This window comes from Pseudonaja textilis, chromosome 2, assembly GCF_049901715.1.
Source record: "Pseudonaja textilis isolate UNSWEBS1 chromosome 2, rPseTex1.2, whole genome shotgun sequence".
NCBI lineage: Eukaryota > Metazoa > Chordata > Lepidosauria > Squamata > Elapidae > Pseudonaja > Pseudonaja textilis.
The window spans coordinates 77,966,158-77,991,029 of NC_141991.1; the positions used below are offsets into that span (position 1 = coordinate 77,966,158).

The following is a 24,872-nucleotide window of genomic DNA, read 5'->3' on the forward strand; positions in this document are numbered from 1 at the left end:
ATGTGAGAATAAGCCCTAATGAGGTATCTGAACAGTAAAAGAGAACACTCCATTATAAGAGCATTTTAAACAGGGAATTTGATAGGTGGCTATTTTGTGAAGAGTTGGGGATGCCCTATATTTCTTGCACTGAACAAAGCAGTGGTGGGCAACTATGCCTTTATGACCTGTGGACTTTAACTCCAGCCATGCTGACACAGGAATTCTGGGATTTGAAGTCCACAAGATTTAAAGGGGCCATACTTGGCCTCTCCTGGAGTTGAATGTTGGTTGAATTTTCAAATAATAGTTGATGGTGCACACAAGCCTATTTGAATGGTGCTCCTAAACACAGTTTCCACCTATGCATATTTGTAAATTCATAATAGGGAAAGCGTAACTGATTTGAGTTAAGTACACTTAAGTATGTTTAATGTTGCTTAACTTAATAAGAGGTTTTTTTGGATCCCATCAAGATTAATGTACTTTTCTTGCAACCAACTTCTGCAATCTGTTCCTTGGGATAATTGTCAGTATTTCATCAGTAATTTATGCTTAGCTTTATTTTTACAACGAAGTAGATTTCATTTATTAGACTGGTGAGAAAGAAAGTGGGTGTTTGATGGGCAGCAAATGAAACACAGATTGGGAAGATACTGAGGAACCATTTTAGTAGAAGTACTTATTCATATTTCGTACAAAACTTTGATCAGAGTTACACTGTTTTTAAACAGTAGTACAATTCTTCAGAACATTTGATTTTATTGATTAATTTATTATTTTAATTTCTCAACCAATTAAATTAATCTCAACTTATTCCTTAATTTTCTAGACAAACATGTCATACCAGTACTAATAATTGATTAAAAAAGAAACTACACTTGAAATTCCTTTTTCTTCAGGAAGCGTTACTTTTATGTCTATTTGGCAAATATGCATTTTAGGTTTATTATTGATCTGATTCCAGACACTCTGTAAGAAATTCAGAGAATTCTTGTATTATCAATACTTGAAACACTGATTTTTCAAATTAAAACCAAACTGTTAGCATTTTACCTTAACTTTTATTGTCACTATAAATGCTAAATTTATATTTTAAAAAAGTTGCTGGTGCATTTTTAAATAAATAAGTGTCTGAAGAAATTAGTTTACTTCTTTCAATATTGTGTTTGTCTCAGATGCATTCCATTTTCTTTGAGTTTCGTACTGCTTTGGTGCATATTCAGTTTTGCAGCCTAGTTAATCCATTGTATGAACTGCCTTCTTAAAAGTATTAAAATTGTACCTGTCTAAAAAAGGAACTGATATGACGACAGCTCAGTAGTTCATAATGAGTTGAGAATTTTTGTAAGATGCTTCATTTTCTTGTTCAATTTTTTTCTTACATTAACCCAACCACATGACAGTTTTTCACCCCGCAGCAGAAAATAGCCCTGCCAGTTATATGATTGATTGGAAACCAGTGCTGATCTCCAGTTCTTCACAATCCTCATCTCTATCTGTAAATTTATATTCCAGCAGACTCATATTTGTCTTTTTTTACAGCCACCATCACTGCTGATTTGAAATCAATCTGCAAACCTCTATTAATCCATTTTTTTCAACAATACCAAGCAGGCACCTCCAATTTCTCCCTCTGCATTTGATTACCCTTTTTCCTAAATGAAGAATTTTGTAATTGTCTCTTAATTTCACTCCATTACTCTAATCCATCAGGGTCAGATTGAATTTTCATTCTGTCTCCTAAGGTATTGGATTTATACCCAATTTTTTGCCAGCTGCAAATTTGATAAGTATTTTTTCCATCACTGAAGTTATTAAAAAATATTGAAGAGCAAAGGACCCAATACAACATCTTCTAGTACTCTGCTACATATCTCTTTCTAGTTTGAAGTAGCTTTAATGAACACTCTTTGATTGCTTAATATCAATGACTAGGCAGCTTTCCATAATTTGAAGCAAAATTAAAAGTAACATGGTAATGTACTGTAACTCCTAAAATAGGCATATCGCAAAAAAGAAACCACTTGAAATACCACTTCAAAATCATTTTTTTTCAGCCCCGTATACTAGTACTATTCATCTGCCCAAAATGGTCAAGTATGGCTTTATATCATTAGAAGATTGTCCCCACTTACCACCACCTGCTTTGAATCATTTGCACATCATCAATTCTTCAGGATCCCTCCAAAGTTATAAAGTTTCAGACAATCAGTTCACAATTTCCTTTAACAGCCTTGGATGCAATTCATCAGCTCCTATGTAGTTTGCCATTACCTTATTCCAGAATGTTTTATTATTTTCTAATCCACTCTCCATCCCTGGGATTTTCTGGTGGTCTCCTATCCAAGTTATAACCACCTCCAACTTCACTTAGCTTTTCTGAGATTAGTCAAGGTGAGGAACATGCTGCCATCTACTGTACAGCTAACATACAATCCATATTGTGTCTAATGTAGAATAATCACATACTATTAGAATTAATGCTCTATGAAATATGTCTACCAAAGGACTATATGTAAAGAAAGATGTTACTGATAGTGAGGGTCTCAATTCAAAATGATTTACTATTGCAAACCAACATTTAATGTGAGTTCTATTCCCTCAAAATATATGCAGCATGATAAATGAACTTGTTCTGTTATTTTTTTAAAAAAAAATAGTATGTTTTTCTGTTAGAAAGTATCAATAATTATGCTTTATGGTATCATTTTTCAAATGTATAAGAGCTTAGAATCACATTTAGGTGTGTTTCAAATTTATTTTACTGCTAAAAAGCTGGCAACTGACCCAGACTAACCACTTACTATTAAACAGGACATTTTTCAAGTGTTTCTTTATGTAATATTATATACCAGTCCACAATATATAATCACAAAGGACTTCACAGTAATTATGTAAAAATATGTGAGTCAGAAAATTCAGCACCAACTGTGAGAATCCTTTCTGTTCCTTTAGGGGTGAAATTTAGGAGTGAAAACCCCAAAAACTTTAACCTTAGACTATCTACTATTGACCCCACCCCTTTCCTAAGAGGTCTGTAGGGGGCGTGCGTAAGCACACCAACGTGCCTACCATCCCTGTCCTATTGTTTCTTTTTATTTTTCTTATATGTATCCATTTCATGTATTCATAACTATGTTTATACTTATACCTATTATCTTGTAAGTGATTGACAAATAAAATAAATAAATAAATTTGATCTGCATAGTTCTTAAAAGAACTTCAAGAGCTGATGGTTTATTTCTTCATTCTGTTGCATATAAAGTATTAGTCCTTTTTCATTCTTTGGCAATAATTAAGGAATAAGGTATTCTCAAAACTTGATGGTACATTCTCTGTGAATGGGAAATGCCTTCTGGCCAGAATAATGGACTTGACCACTAGAAAGGCCATAACAAATGGCCTGGCTTGAATTTCTCTTGGTATTCATCAACTTTGGGAAGTTTCATGTTAATATCAATTTCAACTCTTCTCACATGAAGAATAAGAACACTCTCAAGTAGATAGATACCTATGTGTTATGTCTCACCTTCACAAGATAGATGAGAAGTCCAAACTTCAACCAAATACAAGCAGGCAAGAAGATCACAAACACTGCCTGTCAAGTCCGACAAAATAACAGAAACATAAATCACTAAAGCTTTCCAGAAACAGGATACACCGAAGCTCTACATAAAAATTCACACTTTGTCCCGTGCGGAGTTCCCAAACACACCCACTTTTATTCCCTGTGGGGTGTGTCACCAACTCAGCTCAGTCTCTGATTCGTCCACGTCTCCTGCGCTGCATCTCACACTTCCTCCTGCGACGTTGCCTAGCATCAAGCCAGCGTTCGTCTGCTTGATTCTCCGTCAAAGGCTGCTCCGATATGCCCTCCTCCTCCTCCTGATTAGCCTCAGGCTGTCCCTCTCGGTTATCTGCTGAAACCGGAGGCAAAATCAGGGAGGAAGGCATTGCCAAAAAGGAAGGTCCTAGGGAGGAAGGCATTCCCAATTCCACCTCCTCCTCTTCTTCCGAATCCTCTTCCTCTAAGAATGCAGACTCAGGACTCAGAGCCACAACACTATCCCTCACCGCAGGGCCCTTCCCCCGAGTCTGATGATCAGGACGTGATTTCAAGGGGAACTGCTCATGGAAGCTCCGTATAAGGTCCGGGGCATGGAACATGGAAGCATCCACCCAGGAAAGGGCCTCCGGTCCATCCCCCAGCCTCTCAATGAAATACTGAAACCGTCCTTTCAGCCAGCAGGAATACCGAATGCTGACCACTGTGCTGTCAGCAGCGGTATCATCGTTGTGTACAGGTGGTGGAACATCCGCAGCGGGAGGTCGAAGATCACAGGAAGGGGCGACAGGAACCAAAAGGTACCAGTGGAAGACAGGATGAATGTGCATGGAGCGCGGTAGGGTCAGACAATAAGCTACGGGATTGATGACTACCTCGATAGGAAAGGGGCCGATGAACCTATGGTCCAGCTTCTTGATCAGGCAGTCGACCCAAAGATGTTTTGTGGACAACCACACCCGGTCTCCCACAGCCAGCGGGGGTGTCACCCAGCGAGATCGATCCACGAACCTCTTATAGTCCTCCTTGGCCCGAATCAATTGCTGTTTAATCAATTGTTGCACAGAATGCAATTCCGACAAGAATTCCTGTGTCTCAGGAACTGGGGAATCTAAAAGTGTCAATGGAAAAATCTGCGGATGGAAGCCCACATTCGCATAAAAAGGTGTCATTTGGGTGGAGGTGTGCTGGGAGTTGTTAAAGGCAAACTCCGCCAGAGGGAGATAAGCCACCCAATTGTTCTGTCAGTGATTGACAAAACACCCTAAATATTGTTCGAGAATGCCAATCACCTTCTCCATCCCACCATCAGTCTCTGGATGGTGCGCTGACGATAAGCACACCTGTACCTGCAACGTGGTCATCAGGCTTTTCCAGAATTGAGCAGTAAGTTGAACACCACGATCCGAAACTACCCTGTCCAGCAGACCATGTAGGCGAAATACATGCTGTAAGAACAACCGGGCAGTAGTACGGGCCGAAGGTAATTTATGACATGGAATAAAGTGGCCCATTTTGGTTAACATGTCAACCATCACAAGTACAGTCGTAAATCTGGACGAAGATGGCAAGTGAGTTAAGAAGTCCATGGAAATCGCTCTCCATGGTCTGTCCGGAGTCGGCAGAGGTTGAAGAAGACCAGGAGGCGCACCCATCGTGATTTTCGCTTGCCGGCACGATACACAAGACATGACATAGGCATGGACAACATGCTGAACTCGAGGCCACCAAAAAGTCCACGTGACAAGATGGAGGGTCTTAAAAAACCCAAAATGACTGGCTGCAGGGTTGTCGTGACACTGAGTCATAATAAGGGCTTGAAGCAGCCCCATGGGCACGTACAACTGGCCCCAATGCTTGAGTAACCCCTCCTCCAAAGTCCATGGGGAGTTGGGTCCAACCTCCCCCGTCCTCTGCTGCAACCAAGCATCTAGGTGCTGCGCCTCTTGCACCTGAGTCCGCAAATCCACTGGTTCCTGGACTACGGCCAAGTATTCTGCTGGTAGCACCATCCGCGGAGGAAGGGATCCTCGAGGCAAAGGTATTCAGGTTGGTGAGACAGGGCATCCACCCTCAGATTGTGACCACTGGGGATATAGGTCACAGAAAAGTTGAACCGGGCAAAAAACAACGACCACCGGATCTGCCGCTGATTCAACTTTCTCGCCGTGGACAAGTGTTCCAAATTCCGATGGTCCGTCTGGACCTCCACCTTGTGTCAGGCCCCCTCAAGATGATGTTGCCAAGTCTCAAACGCAGCTTTGATAGCCAGCAACTCTTTTTCCCAGATGGTGTAATTGCGCTCGGAAGGAGTGAGTTTCCGGGAATAGTAAGCACAGGGAAAAGTCATGCTATCCGCTGGGGCTTGTAACAGCACTGCCCCAATAGCCATGTTGGATACATCCGTCTCCACCACAAAAGGACGATGCGGATCAGGATGCCTCAGAACAGGTTCTGCAATAAAGGCCTTCTTGAGGGCCTCAAAAGCCTGTTGCTGTGGGGGCCCCCATTGGAATGGGACCTTCTTTTGAAGGAACTGGGTTATTGGACCCGTCAGCTTGGCAAAACCCGGGATGAAGGTCCGGTAATAGTTAGCGAACCCCAAGAGACGTTGAATGTCCTGCACTCGATGAGGGGGTTCCCAACTACACAAGGCCTCCACTTTATGTGGGTCTATGGCGATGCCTTCGGGAGAGATGATGTGCCCCAGGAACTCTATGGAAGTCTGGAAGAAAAGGCATTTCTCCAGCTTCGCATAGAGTTGATGCTCCTGAAGACATTGCAAGACCAGACGAACGTGTTGAAGGTGGCTGTCCCTGGACCTGGAATAAATCAGAATATCGGTCAGGTACACCACCACGAACCGATCTAACATGTCCCGAAACACATCATTCATCAGGTGCTGGAAGACCACGGGAGCATTGGTCAACCCAAACGGCATCACAGTGTACTCAAAATGGCCATATTGGGTGCCAAATGCCATATTCCATTCATCCCCCTGTCGCATCTGCACCAGGTTGTAGGCCCCTCAAAGATCGAGCTTGGTGAAAACAGTGGCCTCCCGCAACCTCTCCAACAACTCCGGAATGAGCGGCAAGGGGTAGCTATTCCGCACCATGATGGCGTTCAACCGGCGGTAATCGCAGCACAAGCGTAAGTCTCCCGTCTTCTTCTTGACAAAAAGAACGGGAGCTGAGAGAGGGGACGACAACGGCCGGATGAACCCTCGGGCCAAGTTCTTGTCCAAAAAGTCACGTAGGGCGGCCAGCTCAGGCTTGGACATGGAATACAAACATCCCTTGGGCAGTGGTACATTGGGCAGAAGGTTCACCGGGCAATCATAGGGCCGATGCGGGGATAACTGGTCTGCCTTCTTCTCACTAAACACGTCCGAGAAGTCTGACAGTTCAGGAGGTATGGAGACGGCAGAGGTGGTGATGTCTTGGCCAGCACAGGTGTGGCGTAAATGGTCCACGCACTGCAAACTCAGAAAAGAAATGGTGTTCCACGACCATGCCACCTGAGGATCATGAATCCAAAGCCAGGCCATGCCGAGGACTAATGGGAGATGGAGGTCCACGGTGACATAAAAGCAGATCACCTCCTCATGGTCTCCAATGACCAGGCGCAAAGGCTGGGTAGTGAATTGAATGGATCCAGCAAGAAGTTCCCTCCCATCAATAGTCTCAACCCTCATCAGAGCGTCCACCAGAACCAAGGAGACATCAAAATGAGCCACAAAGGCCTGGTCCATAAAGTTAGTCGTGGCCCCTGAGTCCACCAGCACAATCGCGGGAATCCCTTTTGACTGTGTTGCCCAGAAAACCCGAGTGTCAAGAAGTAGATGCCAAGGGGGCCCAGAGTCAACCTCCGCTACTTCAGGCGGGTGTTTGATACATGCCCGACCTAGGGTTTCCCCAAGGTCGGGCCTGCCCCATTTCCTGACTGATCAGGCCGAGATTCAGGCACAGGCTTGAGTGCCCCCCTTCGCTTAATAGGACAAGAATTTGCAAAATGTCCTGGCCCCCCACAATACAAACACAAAGCTTCTTGATGTCTCCATGTTCGCTCTTGGGCTGTCAGGCGAGGTCTGACCGCTCCCAACTCTATTGGCTCCTTGGCCATTGCCATGACACGTTGGGTGACCCGGGGCGCTGGTTGCACAGGGTGCTGTGATATAGATGTGGATGGCTGCTCCTGGATGGTGCGTCGAGTCTTGCACCATTGAAGTCGGGTGTCAATGCGCAAGCATTGCACCACCAGAGCATTGAGGGTTGGGGCCGATTCCACTTGAACCAACTCATCCTGCAGCTCATCGGACAGGCCATCCTGAAAAGCGTCCCTCAAGGCTGCATTATTCCAATTGGAATCCAGACAGATCAGCCGAAATTCTGAAATGAATTCCTGCAGGGGGCACTTCCCTTGGCGAAGTTCCTTCAGACGTCTGTCTGCTGTCTGCACCCATATGGGGTCCTCATACATTTGACACATATGTTGCCAAAACCCCTGATAATCCATTAACAACAGGCTGTTCTGCAGTAATAAAGGAGTGGCCCATCTGGCAGCTGAGCCCGAAAGGAGGCTTATTACAAACCCCACCCGAGCCTGGTCATCTGGGAAATCCTCCGGCCTCAGAGCCATAAACAATTGGCACTGTCCCATGAAAGCCGGGAACATCTCAGGCTGCCCAGAAAACTTATCCGGCACAGCCACCGGGCATTTCTGACGGGGAGGGGCAGGAGGAGCAGCATGAGCCTGCAGCAGAGCAAGTTGATTAATCAACTGGGCTACCTGTTGTTGCAAAGCCTGGTTTTCATTCTGCAGCTGCTGGTGAAATTGCTGCTGCTGCTACTGCTGGTGCTGGTGGTGGTGGTGGTCCATCTTGGTCAAAAGATGGTTTACGTGTGTGGCACAGGACAAAAATGTTATGTCTCACCTTCACAAGATAGATGAGAAGTCCAAACTTCAACCAAATACAAGCAGGCAAGAAGATTCAGTATTTACTGAGTTAATTCCTTTGAGCTGGCTATGTTCTTGGCAGTATCACACACGCTGCCTGCCAAGTCCGACAAGATAACAGAAACATAAATCACTAAAGCTTTCCAGAAACAGGATACACCGAAGCTCTACAGAAAAATTCACACTTTGTCCCGTGCAGAGTTCCCAGAGCAAACACACCCACTTTTATTCCCTGTGGGGTGTGTCACCAACTCAGCTCAGTCTCTGATTCATCCACGTCTCCTGCGCTGCATCTCACACTTCCTCCTGCGACGTTGCCTAGCATCAAGCCAGCATTCGTCTGCTTGATTCTCCGTCAAAGGCTGCTCCGATATGCCCTCCTCCTCCTCCTCCCGATTAGCCTCAGGCTGTCCCTCTCAGTTATCTGCCGAAACCTGAGGCATAATCAGGGAGGAAGGCATTGCCGAAGAGGAAGGTCCTAGGGAGGAAGGCATTCCCAATTCCACCTCCTCATCTTCCGAATCCTCTTCCTCTAAGAATGCAGACTCAGGACTCGGAGCCACAACACCTATGTATACATAAATCTATTATCGGTACTTTCTGTAGGTGTGGAGGGGAGATAGATAGATGATAGATTGATTGAGATAGATAGATGATAGATAGATAGATAGATAGATAGATAGATAGATAGATAGATAGATAGATAGATAGATAGATAGATAATGCATGTGTGTGTATATTTTGCCATAAACCTATGAAAAATGAAAGAAATATCACCACCAACACCAAGGTATATTAGCAAAGCAGTCATATTATGTTTGCATTTTTCAAAAAAGAAACAAAGTCAAAAATATCTTAGCTCATGGGAGTTTTGCATTAATCTGACCAGTTCTAAAACTTAAGTTTCTATTCTACTTTATTTTTCAAATGCAAAGAAAATAATTTTGGCACATTAATCACAGCAATGTCCTACATTACTTTGGTGACAATGGACTAGTTAGATTTTCCCTTAAAGCACTGCAAAGAGTGCAAGAACTTTTCCTCAGAATGGTATAGCAGGGTAGTCAAAATGGCAACCATTTCGTAGTAGAGATCTAGAAGCCTGAAATTAAACATATACAGTCATTGTATCAGTATTGAAAGACAAAAAAAAGCCAAGTTCATTCATTTTCAGTGCAACATAGAATTATTCTACTCAATTCTATATTTAACATGCAGCAAATTGCTCCAAAAGTCATTTGGCCATGCCATCTCTAAACACATTACTTAACTATAGTGTTCAAGGTAACCATTTCAGATGCTTTAAAAAGAATGTTTGCTATTTGGTCTTAGGATTGGGGACAGTGAAGCATTTGATCATTGCTGAACGTTAGCATGTGAGTAGGATCTAAATCCCAGACTCTTATTTAAGAAAAGTTACACACTTGTACACAGTGGCATCCTGACGATCAAGGGATGCCAAATAGAGGTCAATGAATGGCAGGCTGGCACAGAAGTCTTCCAAGATCATAGGATCTGAATGAAGCAGGCTCTTTTTAAAGCTTTCCACCATTTCATCAAAAGTTTTGTACTCAGTTGATTTCTAGGGTGAAAAGAGAGCTGTTAAGTTTAATTACTCATTCAGAATTCATTCAGAAGCCAGTTTTGGTTTCACAGAACCAAAAGTCGCTTATCCAAATAGCCACAACGGAACGTATGGAGTGGGTCATCAGATTTAAAATTTGCCTCATGAATAACCTCATTAATGTTTACAAATTTTGTCCAGTCTCAATATTTAAGGATGGGGGTCCCCTCAAGTTATGTTGTGCTAGCTCAATATGGAGGGGAAAGGGTGTTCCTATGGGAGGGATGAGGGAAAAACATTGGGAACTTGTAAGTATCTGTAATGACAGTAGGGTTACACAAGGCAGGAACATCATTCCAGCTCCCTAGCTAAAGCAAATAGAGTCGCCTATACAACATATGGGGTAGCAGCAACATAGAAATGTTGGATTTTAATGACAATGGCAAAGGCTTCATTTCAGACTGAGGTGGGATGGGGAGAGACAAGAGACAAGACAGTGGCAAATCATTCATGTATTTTACCAAGAAAACCACATCAACCAAGTGATTGACAAAATGATGCCAGACGATGGGTTCTCTAAGATCAGATGGCACTCAAACTGATATTGTGAAACAGCTGGGGAACTTTCAGAGTACTAATGATGTTTATGATGTGACTGAATTAAAGCTTTTGAAATTTCTGGTTGCTGATGTTGGCCTGGGATGAAAAGACATCCCAAAGCCACAAAGACAGCATTTCAGCAAGAACAGGGAACATAAGATGTGTGAATGTGAGAACGCTCAATACAGTGAAAAATGAGATGAATCAACTACAACGAATGAACGGGAAAACTTGTCTATTGAAAAATATATAAAATACAGAGCTTACCTGCAGATTGAACAATTCAGATATTTCTTCCTGTTGCCTTTTTAAGATGGCCTGCTTCTTTGCAATCAAAGTAACCTGCCTTTCTTCTTTCAGCTTTTGCTCATATTGTTCAGTTGAGCTCTACATAGATTAAAGGATGTTGAGATAAAGGGCCCACTTGGTTTTAGCTTCCTACTAAGAATGGCCTCACTGGCTGGACATGACAGAAGAGAACTACAGAGCAGAATTCATTTACTGCAATCTACAACCATCTGGTTAAGCCAATTCTGAGCAACAGTAGTTTAAAATCAACTGCCTCATTGGCCAACAGCCATGTCTCAAATGATATTGTTTTCACTTTGCAACTTTAAGGAACTTCTCTCCATTGTGTAGTCTTTCTCCTCAGTTTCTAGGTTACCTAGGACCTAAACAGGACTTAATTGTACTATTATTTTGACACAATCATGTTTGGATGACTGTAGAAGGCACTGTAATTTACTGGTAGGAAAACAACCTCTGAGATGGCTTATTATTAGTGGATAAACATGTCCAATCACATACAATGTTTAAAACATAATATTTGCATTAAGAGCTGAAATTCAAAAATCTGAAAAACAACTAGACAACTGCAAATGTGTGTGTGTGCATGTTTGTGTGTATATACACATATATAAAAATATCTGAATTTGTTGTTCTTATTTATTAGATTTATCATTCATTTAGCTTTGAGGTGACTAATTCTTTGTTCATATCTACTGGTTGCCTGAAGTTCTACATACCAGATCTGGTAGACCTAACATAAACACTTTTCAGCTAAGGTAAACCAGAATCAAACAGGGGGTTATATACAGTCCACATTATGTTAAAAAAAAACCTCAAAATTAAAAATATAGAAAAATAATATCCCAAAAGAGATTTCTACTGAACAGATTAAATACTTTAATTTTGACATTCAGTAACCCTGCGATAGTTGACCTTATTTTTATACCCAATGTCTATTTCTAGTAATTGGATCTGAGTAGAAATTTTTAAATCCCACATAAAGTTCACTTACCTGGATATCCATAATGACAACTCCAATAAACATATTGAAAAATACAAAAAATCCTAGGAGAATGAACACTATTGTGAATGTTCGGCTTGTAACAAACTTTTTATTATCCAATTCCTCCTGCAAGTCTGTCCATCCATCAACCTGAAATTTATCAATTGAACATTACAATCTAAAGATACCTTTTGTCAAGCATCTGAAAACTTATTTCTTTAGTCTAGAGATGGGACACTATGGCCCCTTTATGACATGGCTGGCTCAGGAATTCTGGGAGTTGAAGTCCATAAGTCATAAAAGGGCCATAATTCCTCCACTACTGCTCTAGTCCAATGTATTCCCCCTCTCCCACAATACAAACATACCTAATCAGGTATAAATCGATTGCACTTATTCTAAGTAACAAAAATTACCAATCAGGTAATAAAAATATTTCATACATTTCACTGCACTGCTGCATTTATGCCATTTCAGTCATTTTGGTGTTTGTTTTATCTGTTATCTCCTTTTGTGTTAAAAAAAGATTAAGTAAGATAAAGACTACAGTATTAAGCAAAAGCTGAGGAACATGAGAAAGTAGAAATCTTCCCATGTTAGGAGTGCTTGCAGGACGCAGGCCAAAAAGTCAAGATAGTGGCCACAACCAAAATATCAGAAAGCATGTAAAAATGGGGTAGAGCTTGGTATATCATTATGGTTGGTGTCTTGATGTTGTTGTTTTTTTACCTCCTGGCCTATGTCCCACTTTGGGGCCTTCTATTAACGTGTGTTTGATCCTTCTGAAAAGAAAAGGGTAGACTAAACCAATTTGGCCTGATCCAGAGAAATCATGGTTACTCCTACGTGGGTATATTAGTGTGCTCACTCTGCAAGCTAAGCTAATAATGTTCGCAAAGGCTACTTAGGCATGATGATGATACTTGCAGAGGATTATCTTCTTACAATGCAAATTAAATCAAACAGTTCTAGCAACTATACCAGCTTGATTTAATCTTAGAAAAGCAATTAGTGACATTATAGTCTGAATTTTCAGCAAAACAAGTAATTCCTTAATAGGTTCTCAAAGTATGAATTGTGATCCACTGGAACATCAGAGGTAACTTAGAGAGGGGTTACATTTTTTAAAAAAAAAGCCTAGTCATGCATGATAGGCAAAGTTTGAACACTGTCAAAGCTCACCCTGGGCTTTGGACCTTGTTTATCTATGTAAGTCCACAAAGCTCGAGTGATATCCAGACTAAAATTTAGTTCTTGAAAATGGCTTAAATCAAAGCAAACAGGGTTGGAGAAAATACTAAGTGCAATCTTGACAAGTTAATAACCTTGATCTAAATAAACAAGGTCTTGCCCTTTGTTTCCTCTTTTATAAACACTCAGATGCTCTCTACTCCCTCTAGCTGTATTCCAATTTTTGTCTATCTAGGTTCATTTTGTTGGAAAACTAGCCTGGAGAAAGAAAGTCTTCAGTTTCGGTTCCCATTCTAAAACAATAACATTAGTCTAGCAGAGTTGACCAACCTGTGAAATGCACAAAAATTACCGTTACTAAGCTGAAGAGTGTAAAAAAGGCAGCTGCTAAACTGCCCCAGTTCTGTGGATCTCCATGTTGTTCGTCTCCATACAAACCATGCCCCAGAACAGCAAAGATAAACATTAGCAAGAACAACAAGACAAGGACATAGATTACATTTTTCACAGTCTGTCCCATAGCTGCCAGTAGATTCTGTAGAAGGGAAGAACAAAAGAAAAGAATACAAGTGAATACAATTTATGTAATTTTATGTCGATTGCTTCCAACCTGATGGTCTCCAGGTGCATGAGAACAACAATTTTCAGAGCTGCCAGCCACCTCTGGAGGACACCAGGACAGGAAGGATGATTTACAGCTAGTCCTTAGTTTAGGACCATTCCTTTAGTGACTGTTTGAAGTTGTGATGGTGCTAACAAGTGACTTAAAATTGCATCACTGCATGAACAACTGTGGTAGCATCCCTGTGGTCAGGTAATCATGTGCTGAGTAATGGGCAGGTATTCATAATGGCTGCAGTGTCCTATCATGTGACTGCCATCTCAGCAGGCTTCTAACGAAGTCAATAGGGAAGTGGGGGGGGGAGATAACAAATTGCAATCATACGATTTTACATAATGACTGTGTCAAGCCCGAAATTGACATATACAGTATGTAGCCATTTTAGTTAGGCTTAGTATATATTCTTTTTCTTACTTTCTCTTTGGCGGACATGGGGGAAGGGTTTTGGGCTTGTCATATTCCTAAGGGGAGAAAAGTGGAGATAGGGACAGTTATTTAGGCTAGGTGATTCTTCTTCCCATGGGAAAATGAGCTAACTGTGTTCAGGCACCTTGAGGCGCAGATTTATGACATCAAGCAACGTTGAATTACTTCTGTTGGAGAATGTGGCTTTTGTTTCTAACTTCTGATATTGTGGCGTAATTTCGGATTGTGTCAGATCCGGAATAACCAAGGACTTTGCCAATTTGATGCTTTTCTAAATAAAAGAAATTGTTTTGGGAGATGGACTTTGCTCTTTTCTTTTTTAAATGGATTTCATCACTTGGAAACCTGACAGACTGTGGCAAAAAAGGTGGCAAAATTGGGGGTGGACATATGACACCTCACATTGACCACACCATTTAATAAAGAGTTTCCCTTTCCCAATTCTGTTGTAAGTTGACGACTATCTCTACATGCAGGGTGGGAAGGAGGCTCTAAACTAAAAATAATGGAATGATAGGTTATAGAGTTGGATCTTTGCCCATCTGAAGCAAAGTTGCCATCTTACACAATGATCAACAATGGCATGGCATGTTTAATTGTGAAAAAAGAAATTACAATAAACTGGCAGCCCCATAGGCTACTTCAGAGAAAACAATTTAGGGGCAGCATATAAATTACACCTTCTTGAATTCTTCCAATCCCTTAAAAATAGTTCCACTTTGGATCACATGCCTGGGAGGGAGGACTTAAAATGTCAGCAACATTTTGTGCCACTGTTCAGTGCTTGTTATATAGAGGTACATTGGGGAATTTTTTCGGAGTGTTTTTTCTCCACAGTCCCCAGCCTGATTTAGCCCATTTTTTAAAAAAATTGATTTTTTCTTTTATTGGATTCTTCTCCCACACTAAATTTGGCCACAATTCTGTTCTCTTTTCTTAGATTGAATTCTGTCTTCTTTACATAATTTCTTTCCAACATTCTGTTGAGTTGGAAATTATTTTTTAAAGAGTGAGATGAATGAAGGCTTCAAAGCTGCATGCAAGTTAGTCTTTGCCTTTTCCAGTCATTGCTTTTATTTATTTGGCCAGCACATGTGAACATTATAATCATAATGAATAATAGTACCATGTGCTTAAGTTAGAACTTAGAAGTGGATTCTGGAGTACAAAAAGTCATATGCAAATATGTCTGAAATGACAGCTTGTGGAGTTACTGTCTCAATACTAAAAGGCACAGGAGCTGCTTTGATCTGACATCACAAAATTATTTCTTTGCTATATCCAGGGGTACCAATGAGCAGCTTATCCTGGCTTTGCAGAAATCCATTAACTTTTTATCCATTAACTCCAAATAGTCCAACAAATGGATTTAAGATTTGAAGTGTGAGATGTTTTTGGCACTCACAGATGTTTGTTCTGAAAGAACTAGCAGATTGCATAGGTTCCCTTTGGCATCTGTATGCTTATAGTAAAGGAAAGGTAGCAAGCCTATTCTTTAGTCAATCCCTAGAGTGAAATAGTATGTAGGCTGCATGGGCTTTCCTGCAATGTTAGCCACAATCCATGACCAACACAATGCACTCAAGCAAAGTTCTTAAGTAGGAATTCACATCTGTAACTGAAGAATCTACCACACTGATGTCATTTTTCAGTTCTTTATAAGAATTAGTTCTGTTTGAAGTTCTTAGCAGATGACCCCATGCTTTTTAATATTTCCTCTAAGGGCTTATTAAGTAAGAGTTATTACATTGCAAAAGACCAAGAAAAATGACATCTAATAGATATTCTTAAAGAGTGGGAACAACAGTACTGTATTGTAGAAACTTTGTTTAAAAAGTAGAGGTTACTGTCCCTGTCCTATTGTCCCCATTTATTCGTACCTATTTCCTGTATTCTTACTCATGTTTATACTTATACCTATTATCTTGTAAGCAATTGACAAATCCAATCAATCAATCAATAATAAAAATAAAAAATTACTACTTCTGTGAGGTCCTTGGTACTTCCTGAGCATGACTACTTTCTTGCAGACATTTCATTACCAAACCAGATAACATAATCATTGCTAGATGTTACCTATTTAGTAATGAAATATTGGGTGAAATAGTGACCCAATACAACACCCTCACTTGACACAACCCTCACCTGACATGACCTCCACATCACAAGACCTACTCACCATACAAAGCCCTTACAAAAAGGAGAACACCAACACTGGCACCCCCTAAACTCTGCTGAACAGGTTACCTAACCTGGTAATGAAACATTCAGAAACCAACCCACAAGCTCGGAGAATGAACCTCCACCCTCATCCTCCACTTGAGTTGCAGACATTTGCCACTGTTGCAGAGAGAAAGGCATTCCAATATGTGATCCCTTCCCAAAGCCTACAGGTGAATCTTGGCATTAATATTGACCACAACATCACATAAGTATACAAGACAGAGAGGTCCCTTCTGAACAGGAAAAGGAAAGTTGTATCTGATTACTTACAGTTATCCCTGGACTGTAGTAGAGTAGTTTGAGGACGCGGAGAGCTTGGAACCCTTTCAACATGGTGAAAATATGGTGTCTTTGGGGGTTACTCTGGTCAATGGTGTATGGCAGGTAAGCAAGGAGAAGGACAGCAGCATCAAAACGCTTATAACCATCTTTCCAATAATTAATCGGGTCCAAGTAAAGGCTCATTAGAAATTCTGTGGTGTAGATGGCTAAAATGATCAGATCTGCTACCTAAGAAAGAAATTGTTTGTAAGTGATATTGTTCAAAGGAATATGCTTGCATATATGGGTGTGCTTGTATACACACACACACATAATGTATGTGTATACATTATACACACATATGATTCTTTTTCAAACCTTATAAATTAGTTAGTCATTTTTTCAGGTTTGTCTGCTTATCTACCATCCAGTTGAAATATTTACTAGATTATTTCATTTTAGTGTTCTGCTAGAATAGTTTGAAGTAATCGATTAAGAATGGTGGAAACAAAGTAAAGTATCCTTGTAAAGTATCCTTGACAGTTGTGCCCTCTGACTTCATTTTTAACAAATTATTATTTTAATAAAAAAGTAAATAAATAAATGAGAAGTTGTACAAAGCAGAGCAGCCTTTAACTCTTGATTCCAGTGCTTCTAGACTTCACAAATAAGTCTTTACCTTAGCATAGGGGTGTCAAACTCACAGCTTCACGTTGTCATCACGTAACGTATCGTGACTTTTCCCCCCTTCGCTATAATGGGGGTGGGCGTGGCCAGCACATGGTGCATCTGGTCCGTGGGCTGCAAGTTTGACACCTTTTCCTTAGCAGATAAATGCTGAGCCTGTGCAGCTCACTCCTTCCTTTAGGAGTGGAGTTTCCTGTTCAGAAGCACAAAACTGGGGAGGCAGACAACATAAAGGAGGGAGGCTAGGAAAATGGCAGGACACAACCTCACCAATTTGTAATAATTTGGTGGCCATCCAGATTATTACAGGCTAGATCCGGCAAGTCTAGCCATGCGTTCTTCCATGAGAGGTATCTAAGAATTAGGCCTCTTAGAGTAATACTAGTTGCATACCAATGCGAGTGAATCAATCAATCTATCGCTCAGTGAATCTTCAAGTTTCAGATCTGAGACTGAAATTCTGGCTCTTTCAGTTTTTTTTAAAAAAGACATCCTAAGGAGACAAGTTCTGCATAGGATTGTGATGGTGAACCTATGGCACTCATGCCAGAAGTGGCACGCAGAGCCATTTTTGCCAGCTCATGAGCCGTCGCCCGGAAGAGATGCACTGCGTGCGCACCTCCCGACAGCCAGCTGATTGTTGGGTATTGCACGGAGGGTGGGGCATGCAGGGGGGTCACATGCGCATGTGCAGGAGGGTGTGGGGGTCATGCACATGCTGCATTATGGGTGCAGGCACGCATGCACATGCGCATACGCATACACACACACTTTTGGCATGCAAGGAAGAAAAGGTTAGCCATCACTGGCATAGGAAATGGTATCCACCCAATGTCTGGTTGTCTAATATACTGTTAAATTTTAACGTAGTTCTATGCCTCTTGGATAGTAATTCCATGTTAATGTATGAAATGATGCAGCTCTATCAGTTCTAATTTTTATTTTTAGTCTACTGGAAGGTGATAATGTTGTATAATGATCTGGGTTTAATAAATAAGCAAAACTACCTGACTCCCATTTTCAAAGCCCTTAACAGATTATTTATTTAAAAAATAAAGCAATGAACAGACTTCTTGACATTAGCCAGGCTTTTCTCTCCTCTTCTGTGCCAGCAAAATATAATTAAAGCCCAGAAGTTTATGTTTATTAGCCCCTGTCAAGTAAGTTAAGAGATTCAAGGTATGTAAAAGATAAATCCTTCTCAAGAGGAAGGCTACAGTAAATCAGGACAAAACAGGTTATTGCAGTGCAAACATTTTCATTTCAAGTTCATATTCTTGGAGCTTATAAGCAAAACACATTCAGTTCTAAAAAGATTTCTAGGTAAAGAGAAAAGTATACCCAGTACTAGGATGGAAAAATCAGTCAAGATAAACCAATCTCTATCATACAGAAGATGCAGCGCAATATTTTCCAAGCTTTATGGAATATTTGGGAGAGGGAGAAGGAATATGTGGAAAATCTGGATTCAAATTTCAGGCAATTGCTGAGAAATATATCCGAAGTTATTACCTATTTTTCTAGTCGGCTGTACTGTAAAGCCTAATAGCTATGGGTGGGCATGGCCTGAACAAAGAAGTCTCAATGTCCTCAATTATCAAGCCACAGACCCAGTGCTGGTTACCACTGTGATTAGATGTAGACCAAATTGATTTATGGGTTATTAGATTTTAGTCTGATGTCCCACCAGGTTGAATCTTTGCTTACATTTGAACCTCGCTCTTCTATGCAGGAGAGGACAACAATGGCTTTACATCAGCGGTGTCCAATCTTGTGGACTTCAACTCCTTGGCAATTTTAAGACTTATGGACTTCAACTCCCAGAATTCCAATTCTGGGAGCTGAAGTCCACAAGTCTTAAAGTTGCCAAGGTTGAACACCCCCGCTTTACATATTTGCTGCTAATAATACTGCTTTTGCTGGAGGTCTTCCTGTTATTGGGCAGGGCTGTCAAACTCCTGGCATGCATCACACGTTGGCCACAACCATACCCAGTTTAGTGAAGGGGAAAACAGTCCCAATACATCACATGACGCTGCCATGATGAGATGAGTTTGAAACTCCTGCCCTAGGCCTACTTTAGAAATTAGCATAAATAGTACAATCCAAAGAAAAAAAATGTGTTCCATGACATGCAAGAGAGCTCTAACAATCCTTATCAACATCTTTTTAAAGCAGCTGTATCTTTTCCCAGAATTGCAACACTGTCTTCTACAGCTGTACCCCAATCCAGGGAAAGCATTCAGCAAAATTGACTGTGCCTCAATCACTATGCATCTCTTTATGGGGCAGCATTGCTTAAAAAGGACTTGCCCTTGAGTTGTAGATGATATTATGAAAGACACATATGCTGCATGTTTTATCAATTGAATCTCATTGTTTTCACTAGTTGTTCTTTAAAGTTTGAACACGAAAGCATGGAAACCTTGCTGGGTCTAACCAAAATCTCACCTAAGTTAGCTAATTAGAAGTGGCTAACTTCTAGTTAGCTAGCCTAACTTGATAGCTAACGGGAAGTCCCTTATAAGCTTCCAAGCAACCCCTGGGCTTAAGCCCTCTATTATGTTCCATTATGATCAAGTTTACAGGTAGCCCTCGACCTATGTCTGAACCCAAAATTTCTATTGCTAAGCAAGGCAATTGTTGAGTGAATTTTACCCCATTTTACAACTATTTTTGCCTCAGTTGTTAAGTAAATTTTGCAATTATTAAATGAATTTGCTTCCCGCATTGACTTTGCTTGTCAGAGCTGGATGGGAAGGTTACAAATGGCGATCAAATGACCCTGGGAGCCTGCAATCATCATAACTACATGCCAGTTGCCAAGCACCCAAATTTTGATTCCATGACCACAGGAATGATGCAGCAATCATAAATGTGAAAAACTGTCATGAGTCATTTTTTTCAGTGCTGTTGTAAATGAAAGGTTGTTAAGTCAAGGACTACCTGTCCCCAGTCATAATTGCTTTGCTAGGGATAAAGGGTAGCTATCACAAACTGATAGCCTTTGGCTCAATGAGTTGGTTGAAATCTCTTTAAAAACATGATTTCTCCTCATCTTGTCTTCTAAAAAAAATGCCTTCAGAATGAGGAATTGTGGCCACCTCAGTCAGCAGTTTTCATTACCTGCAGGAACAAATGTGACTCATAGCGAACTTTATAATCTGTTTCTAAAGACAAGAATATTGCATTGAGCATAATGCTGCTGATCATAACAGACTTGAATAGAGGATGATAGAATACATTTTCCACAAACTTATACAGGTCAGGATCTCTCCTCCTGGAAAGGAAAAGAAAAAAAAAAGGACAGAATTGAATCTGCAACCTGAAAAATCCTGTTTTCTTAAGCTACTGCTTGTTCAAACAAAAACAAATTCATATCATGCAGAAGGTGTGGTTATATATGAAAGGCTTTGGATTAGATAGAAGCAGTCAGATAGTTGAAAGAACTAACTGCAAGTATAGACTCATTGGATTACCCTTCAATTGTGATGAAATAGCAAGAAAAGAATTCAGATGTCAAGTCAATGGGAGAGTAAGACTTAACATTTCCTTTCCTGGGAAGGGCCAAATGCTTTTAGAGGTAATTCTACACAGCCACCAGTCTCACCCCTTAAATGCCCAGAAGCAGCTTTGAATAATTGCAGAAGGGTCCCTATAGTTGCAGCCCGTCTTTCCATAGGGCTGGTCAGCTGACTCATGGAAAGGTTGATAGATAGAGGGGCAAGGGAATACCTCACCTCGGTTCAGCTCTAACCAAATTTATTTTTTTTCCCCACTAATAAAAAAAGGCTGGTTACTATGCAGTGGCAAAAGCAACGCTACACTTCCGTGTCCCTGGAGGTCACAGATACCGACAGCGTCTTGACTACATGCAGTGGGGCTGATGAAATTCCAACGGAAAACTCCCCACTCCACTCTTTCAGAGGACTTGCTACAAATACAAATCCTGCCCTATTGTCCCCAATTATTAGTTCCTATTTCTTATATTTAAACTTATGTTTATTCTTATTTCTATTGTATTGTAAGCTTTTGACTAAATAAATAAATAAAATTTTTCTTGGATTCATCTCCTCTGGAATTGGAACAAGGCTAATAATCACCTTGGCTCTGAAGCCTCCTGGTGTTGTGGGAATACAAGAGCATTACACCTTCCGATTTCCCTGTAACAGGAAGTTTTACTGTTTGCCGTGCCCGCCTAGGAGAACACTTTTATCTTTCTTCCAAAAGAAAAGCCATTGTAGAGGAAGGGAATTTCAAAGAAAGTAGCAACTAAAGTGATTTGACCATCTTGAATGGTTAAAAAGAGCCAAGAGGTGGTTTATAATAGAGGAGTGAAAGGATAAAGCACCCTAACCCATAGCCCAGGGGTGTCAAACTCACAGTGTCACAGCGGCTTCATGTGACATAGTGGTAAACCGGGTATGGGCGTGGCCAGTAAGTTTGACGCCCCTGCCCTAGCCTCTAGGTTAATTTTTTATTTTTAAAAAAGGTAAAAGTATTAGACTATGGTTGTATATAATTTAAGGCTCTCTGAGTATGTCATGCTTTAGTCCCTTCTCCCAGCATTCACGTTACAATTACTGTCATACATCTTTAATTGTGGATCTCCCTTTCTAAAAAACTGAAACCTACTTCAAACTCTAGTTTCAAGTTCCTTCATAAGTGAACCATGGTTTGATTTTCTTCACTGTCAGACTCTTTTAACCAGAATACAGAATGCAGGTAGTCCTCAGCTTAAGACACAACTGAGTCCAAAATTCATGTTGCTAAGTAAGAAATTTGTTAAGTGAGTTTTGCCCCATTCTACGACTTTTCTTGCCACATTTGTTAAGTGAATCACTGCAGTTGTTAAATTAGAAACACGGTTGTTAAGTGAATCTGGCTTCCTCACTGACTTTGGTTGTCAGAAGGTCGCAAAAGGGAATCATGAGCGTGGGACACTATGACTGTCGTGTGAGTCAGTTGTCAAGCATCTGAATGTAAATCATGGGACCATGGGGATGCTGAAATGGGTGTGAAAAGTGGTCATAAGTTACTTTTTCAGTACTATTGTAACTTGAATGGTCACTAAGCGAACCGTTCAAAGTTACAATAGTACTGAAAAAAGTAACTTATGACCACCTGTAATAGAGGCACCTTGGAGCTGCTTGGAGCTCCTTGGAGCTGCTTAAGCAGGACCCTACACCAGGGGTCTTCAAACTCAGCAACTTTTAAGACTTTTGGACTTCAACTCCCAGAATTCCTCTGGAGACCTCTGCCCTATACCATTCCAGAAAAATTTGTTCTTAAAAACTTCCAGTCATGGAGCACCCACAACTTCTGAAGGCAAGTTGTTCTACATCAGTGGTGGGATTCAAAACTTTTTACTACCGGTTCTATGGGTGTGGCTTGGTAGGCATGTCTTGGTGGACATGGCAGGGGAAGGATAATGCAAAATCCCCATTCCCTCCCCACCCCACTAACCTGCTTTTCAGCTCCGTTCTCCTGTGCAGGGCAACAAAAGAAGACCCAGTCCATCAGCTGGGACTCGGAAGGCAGAGAATAGATGGGGGCAGGATCAGTCAGAGGTGTTATTTGCCAGTTCTCCAAACTACTCAAAATTTCCACTACCTGTTCTCCAGAACTGGTCAGAACCCGCTGAATGCCACCTCTAGTTCCACTGAATGTTTTGTCAGGAAATTTCTCCTCATTTCAAGATTGGTTCTCTCAATTAGTTTCCATCCATTACTTGTTGTTTAACTTTCTCTAAAGTTTTCCTCCTTCTGAAAAAGCAGCTTTTTACCCTGGTCTTAATGTAGATGAGAATTTATTTCCTTTTTTTTTTTTTATTGGTGCTTCTGAACTTTTTTTTAGAACTGTAGATAAGACTCCTACTGCCCATTGCTGCCCTTTTCCATTATGTGCTTTCCCATCACTCTGAAGCCTCTCTGGCTACCTACTGTTAGAAAAAGCCCAGTTGGGGAAGATCAACATCATGTATTACTTAGAGAGTTAAATAAAGTATGAAAATCCAGGGAGGCTGGAAGCTGTTGGAGAAAGGATTCTACAGCATAGTGGAGTATTCGCATACATAACTAAGAACAAATGTTTCATTCTTGACCTGTAAAAATTACTCCAAGTCATTAAAAATCTCTTCTAAAAGGAATTTTGATAGAAAAATGGATTCCATCAAATTAAAGGAACGCCTTTTTATGTATACTACAAAATCCATCATTCCATCAAGAACATAACATTCAAAATTATCATAAATTATTGAAATAGTTTTGAGTAATATATAATTCAAAATTTCAGGAGTTTCTAGATGTGATATAAAACTTTAAAAATCCTGGCTGAAACCTTACCGGTATCCAAACGCATAGCGTGCCTCTTCAGTTTCAGATCCAGACTTAAATGCCTCAAATGAGAGCTTCTCAATCAGTCGAGCTTTTTCAAGTATTTCTGCAGAATCTATAGCCATGATTCCCAGAATTTGAACTGTGCTTATCTTTTCACAACCACCACTGCACATTCAGAGAAAGTCTACCTGGAGAAGAATGAAAGTGCCAATATGACCTCACTTACTTTGTGACCTCACAATTTTGGAATAGCATATGTAAAATCTAAAATCTACTGCTTGGGTTTTTGACAGCTTAGAGGAAAGCACATGAAATGTTCCATCATTTTGATAGTGGTGTAATTTTTTATTTCTAGTATGGATACTGTAGAAGAAATGATTCAGCTATGGATGGAGTATGGAGGAAAATGAGTACAATTGTTTGCACAAAAACAATCTGCCTGCTTTTTAGAATTTGCAGTTAATACTTTGAAGGTAGTAAATTGTTCAAGACGTTGGTAGACTGAGGTGCCATGACTAAGATGTAACTAGGTTATAACCTTCTTGAGGTTACGCTTTTGTCTAGCTACCAGTTGCATGAAAAGTGCAACAGAGGCATCTAAAAAGCTTCTTGGCTTAATTTAAGGCAATCGTAAGCAGGCATGTCTGCCTTCTAATACAAAATGTTAAAAGGGCAGATTTGTCAGATAAAACATACGTCTGTTTGTGATGTGTGTTTATGTCTTGATTGGAAGTATTAAGCTTTTATCAAGGGGAATTGAACATCTAGAGGATCCTCAGAGGAAGGAGAAATGTGTTTAATGAGAGAGGAAGCAAGTAGGGTCAGAAATGAAAATCTGTAATGTGGATTGGCTTGTGAAAAAAACTAGACCCGCATTGGAAAAAAACAGAAGGAACAATGGAAAAATGCAACCAAGGTGCTGGCTTTACAGAAGGCTCAGAAAAGGTTTCCCTCTTCCTCCTCCTATCCAGGAAGAGGAGGAAAACAAAAGTAAGTCCGACAAAGAGTTAACAGAGGAGTGGAAAAAGCTGAGCAACCCACTGTAGCCATTATAGCTTTCACAGCATCAGTGTAATATACTAATCATGACACTGCAATAAGTACAAGACGCGCTACACTTTGTCCTAACTAAAGTTTGCAAGTAGTCCTTAAAATCAGCTTCA

The 24,872-nt window shown here is 40.7% G+C and overlaps 1 protein-coding gene across 1 annotated transcript; it reads right to left on the reverse strand.

Moving 5' to 3' along the window:
* Positions 1-9,366: 9,366 nt before the first annotated feature.
* CATSPER3 (cation channel sperm associated 3) lies at positions 9,367-24,826 on the reverse strand. Its single transcript, XM_026696168.2, has 8 exons — positions 23,716-24,826; positions 20,498-20,651; positions 16,694-16,933; positions 13,505-13,687; positions 11,971-12,111; positions 10,938-11,057; positions 9,931-10,088; positions 9,367-9,608 (listed from the first exon to the last, which is right to left on the reverse strand). The coding sequence occupies exons 1-8, from the start codon at positions 23,880-23,882 to the stop codon at positions 9,500-9,502; spliced, it is 1,272 nt and encodes a 423-aa protein (XP_026551953.2). The 5' UTR covers positions 23,883-24,826; the 3' UTR covers positions 9,367-9,499.
* Positions 24,827-24,872: the final 46 nt, after the last annotated feature.

Bases quoted from the DNA above. Each gene is read 5' to 3' on its own strand.
- CATSPER3 (XM_026696168.2), bottom strand. From the start codon at position 23,882: ATGTGCAGTGGTGGTTGTGAAAAGATAAGCACAGTTCAAATTCTGGGA. The intron at 11,058-11,970 runs GTAAGTGAACTT...TAATCTATGTAG, and splicing joins TTGTCATTATGGATATCCAG to AGCTCAACTGAACAATATGA. The intron at 10,089-10,937 runs GTAAGCTCTGTA...TTTTCACCCTAG, and splicing joins CTGAATTGTTCAATCTGCAG to AAATCAACTGAGTACAAAAC.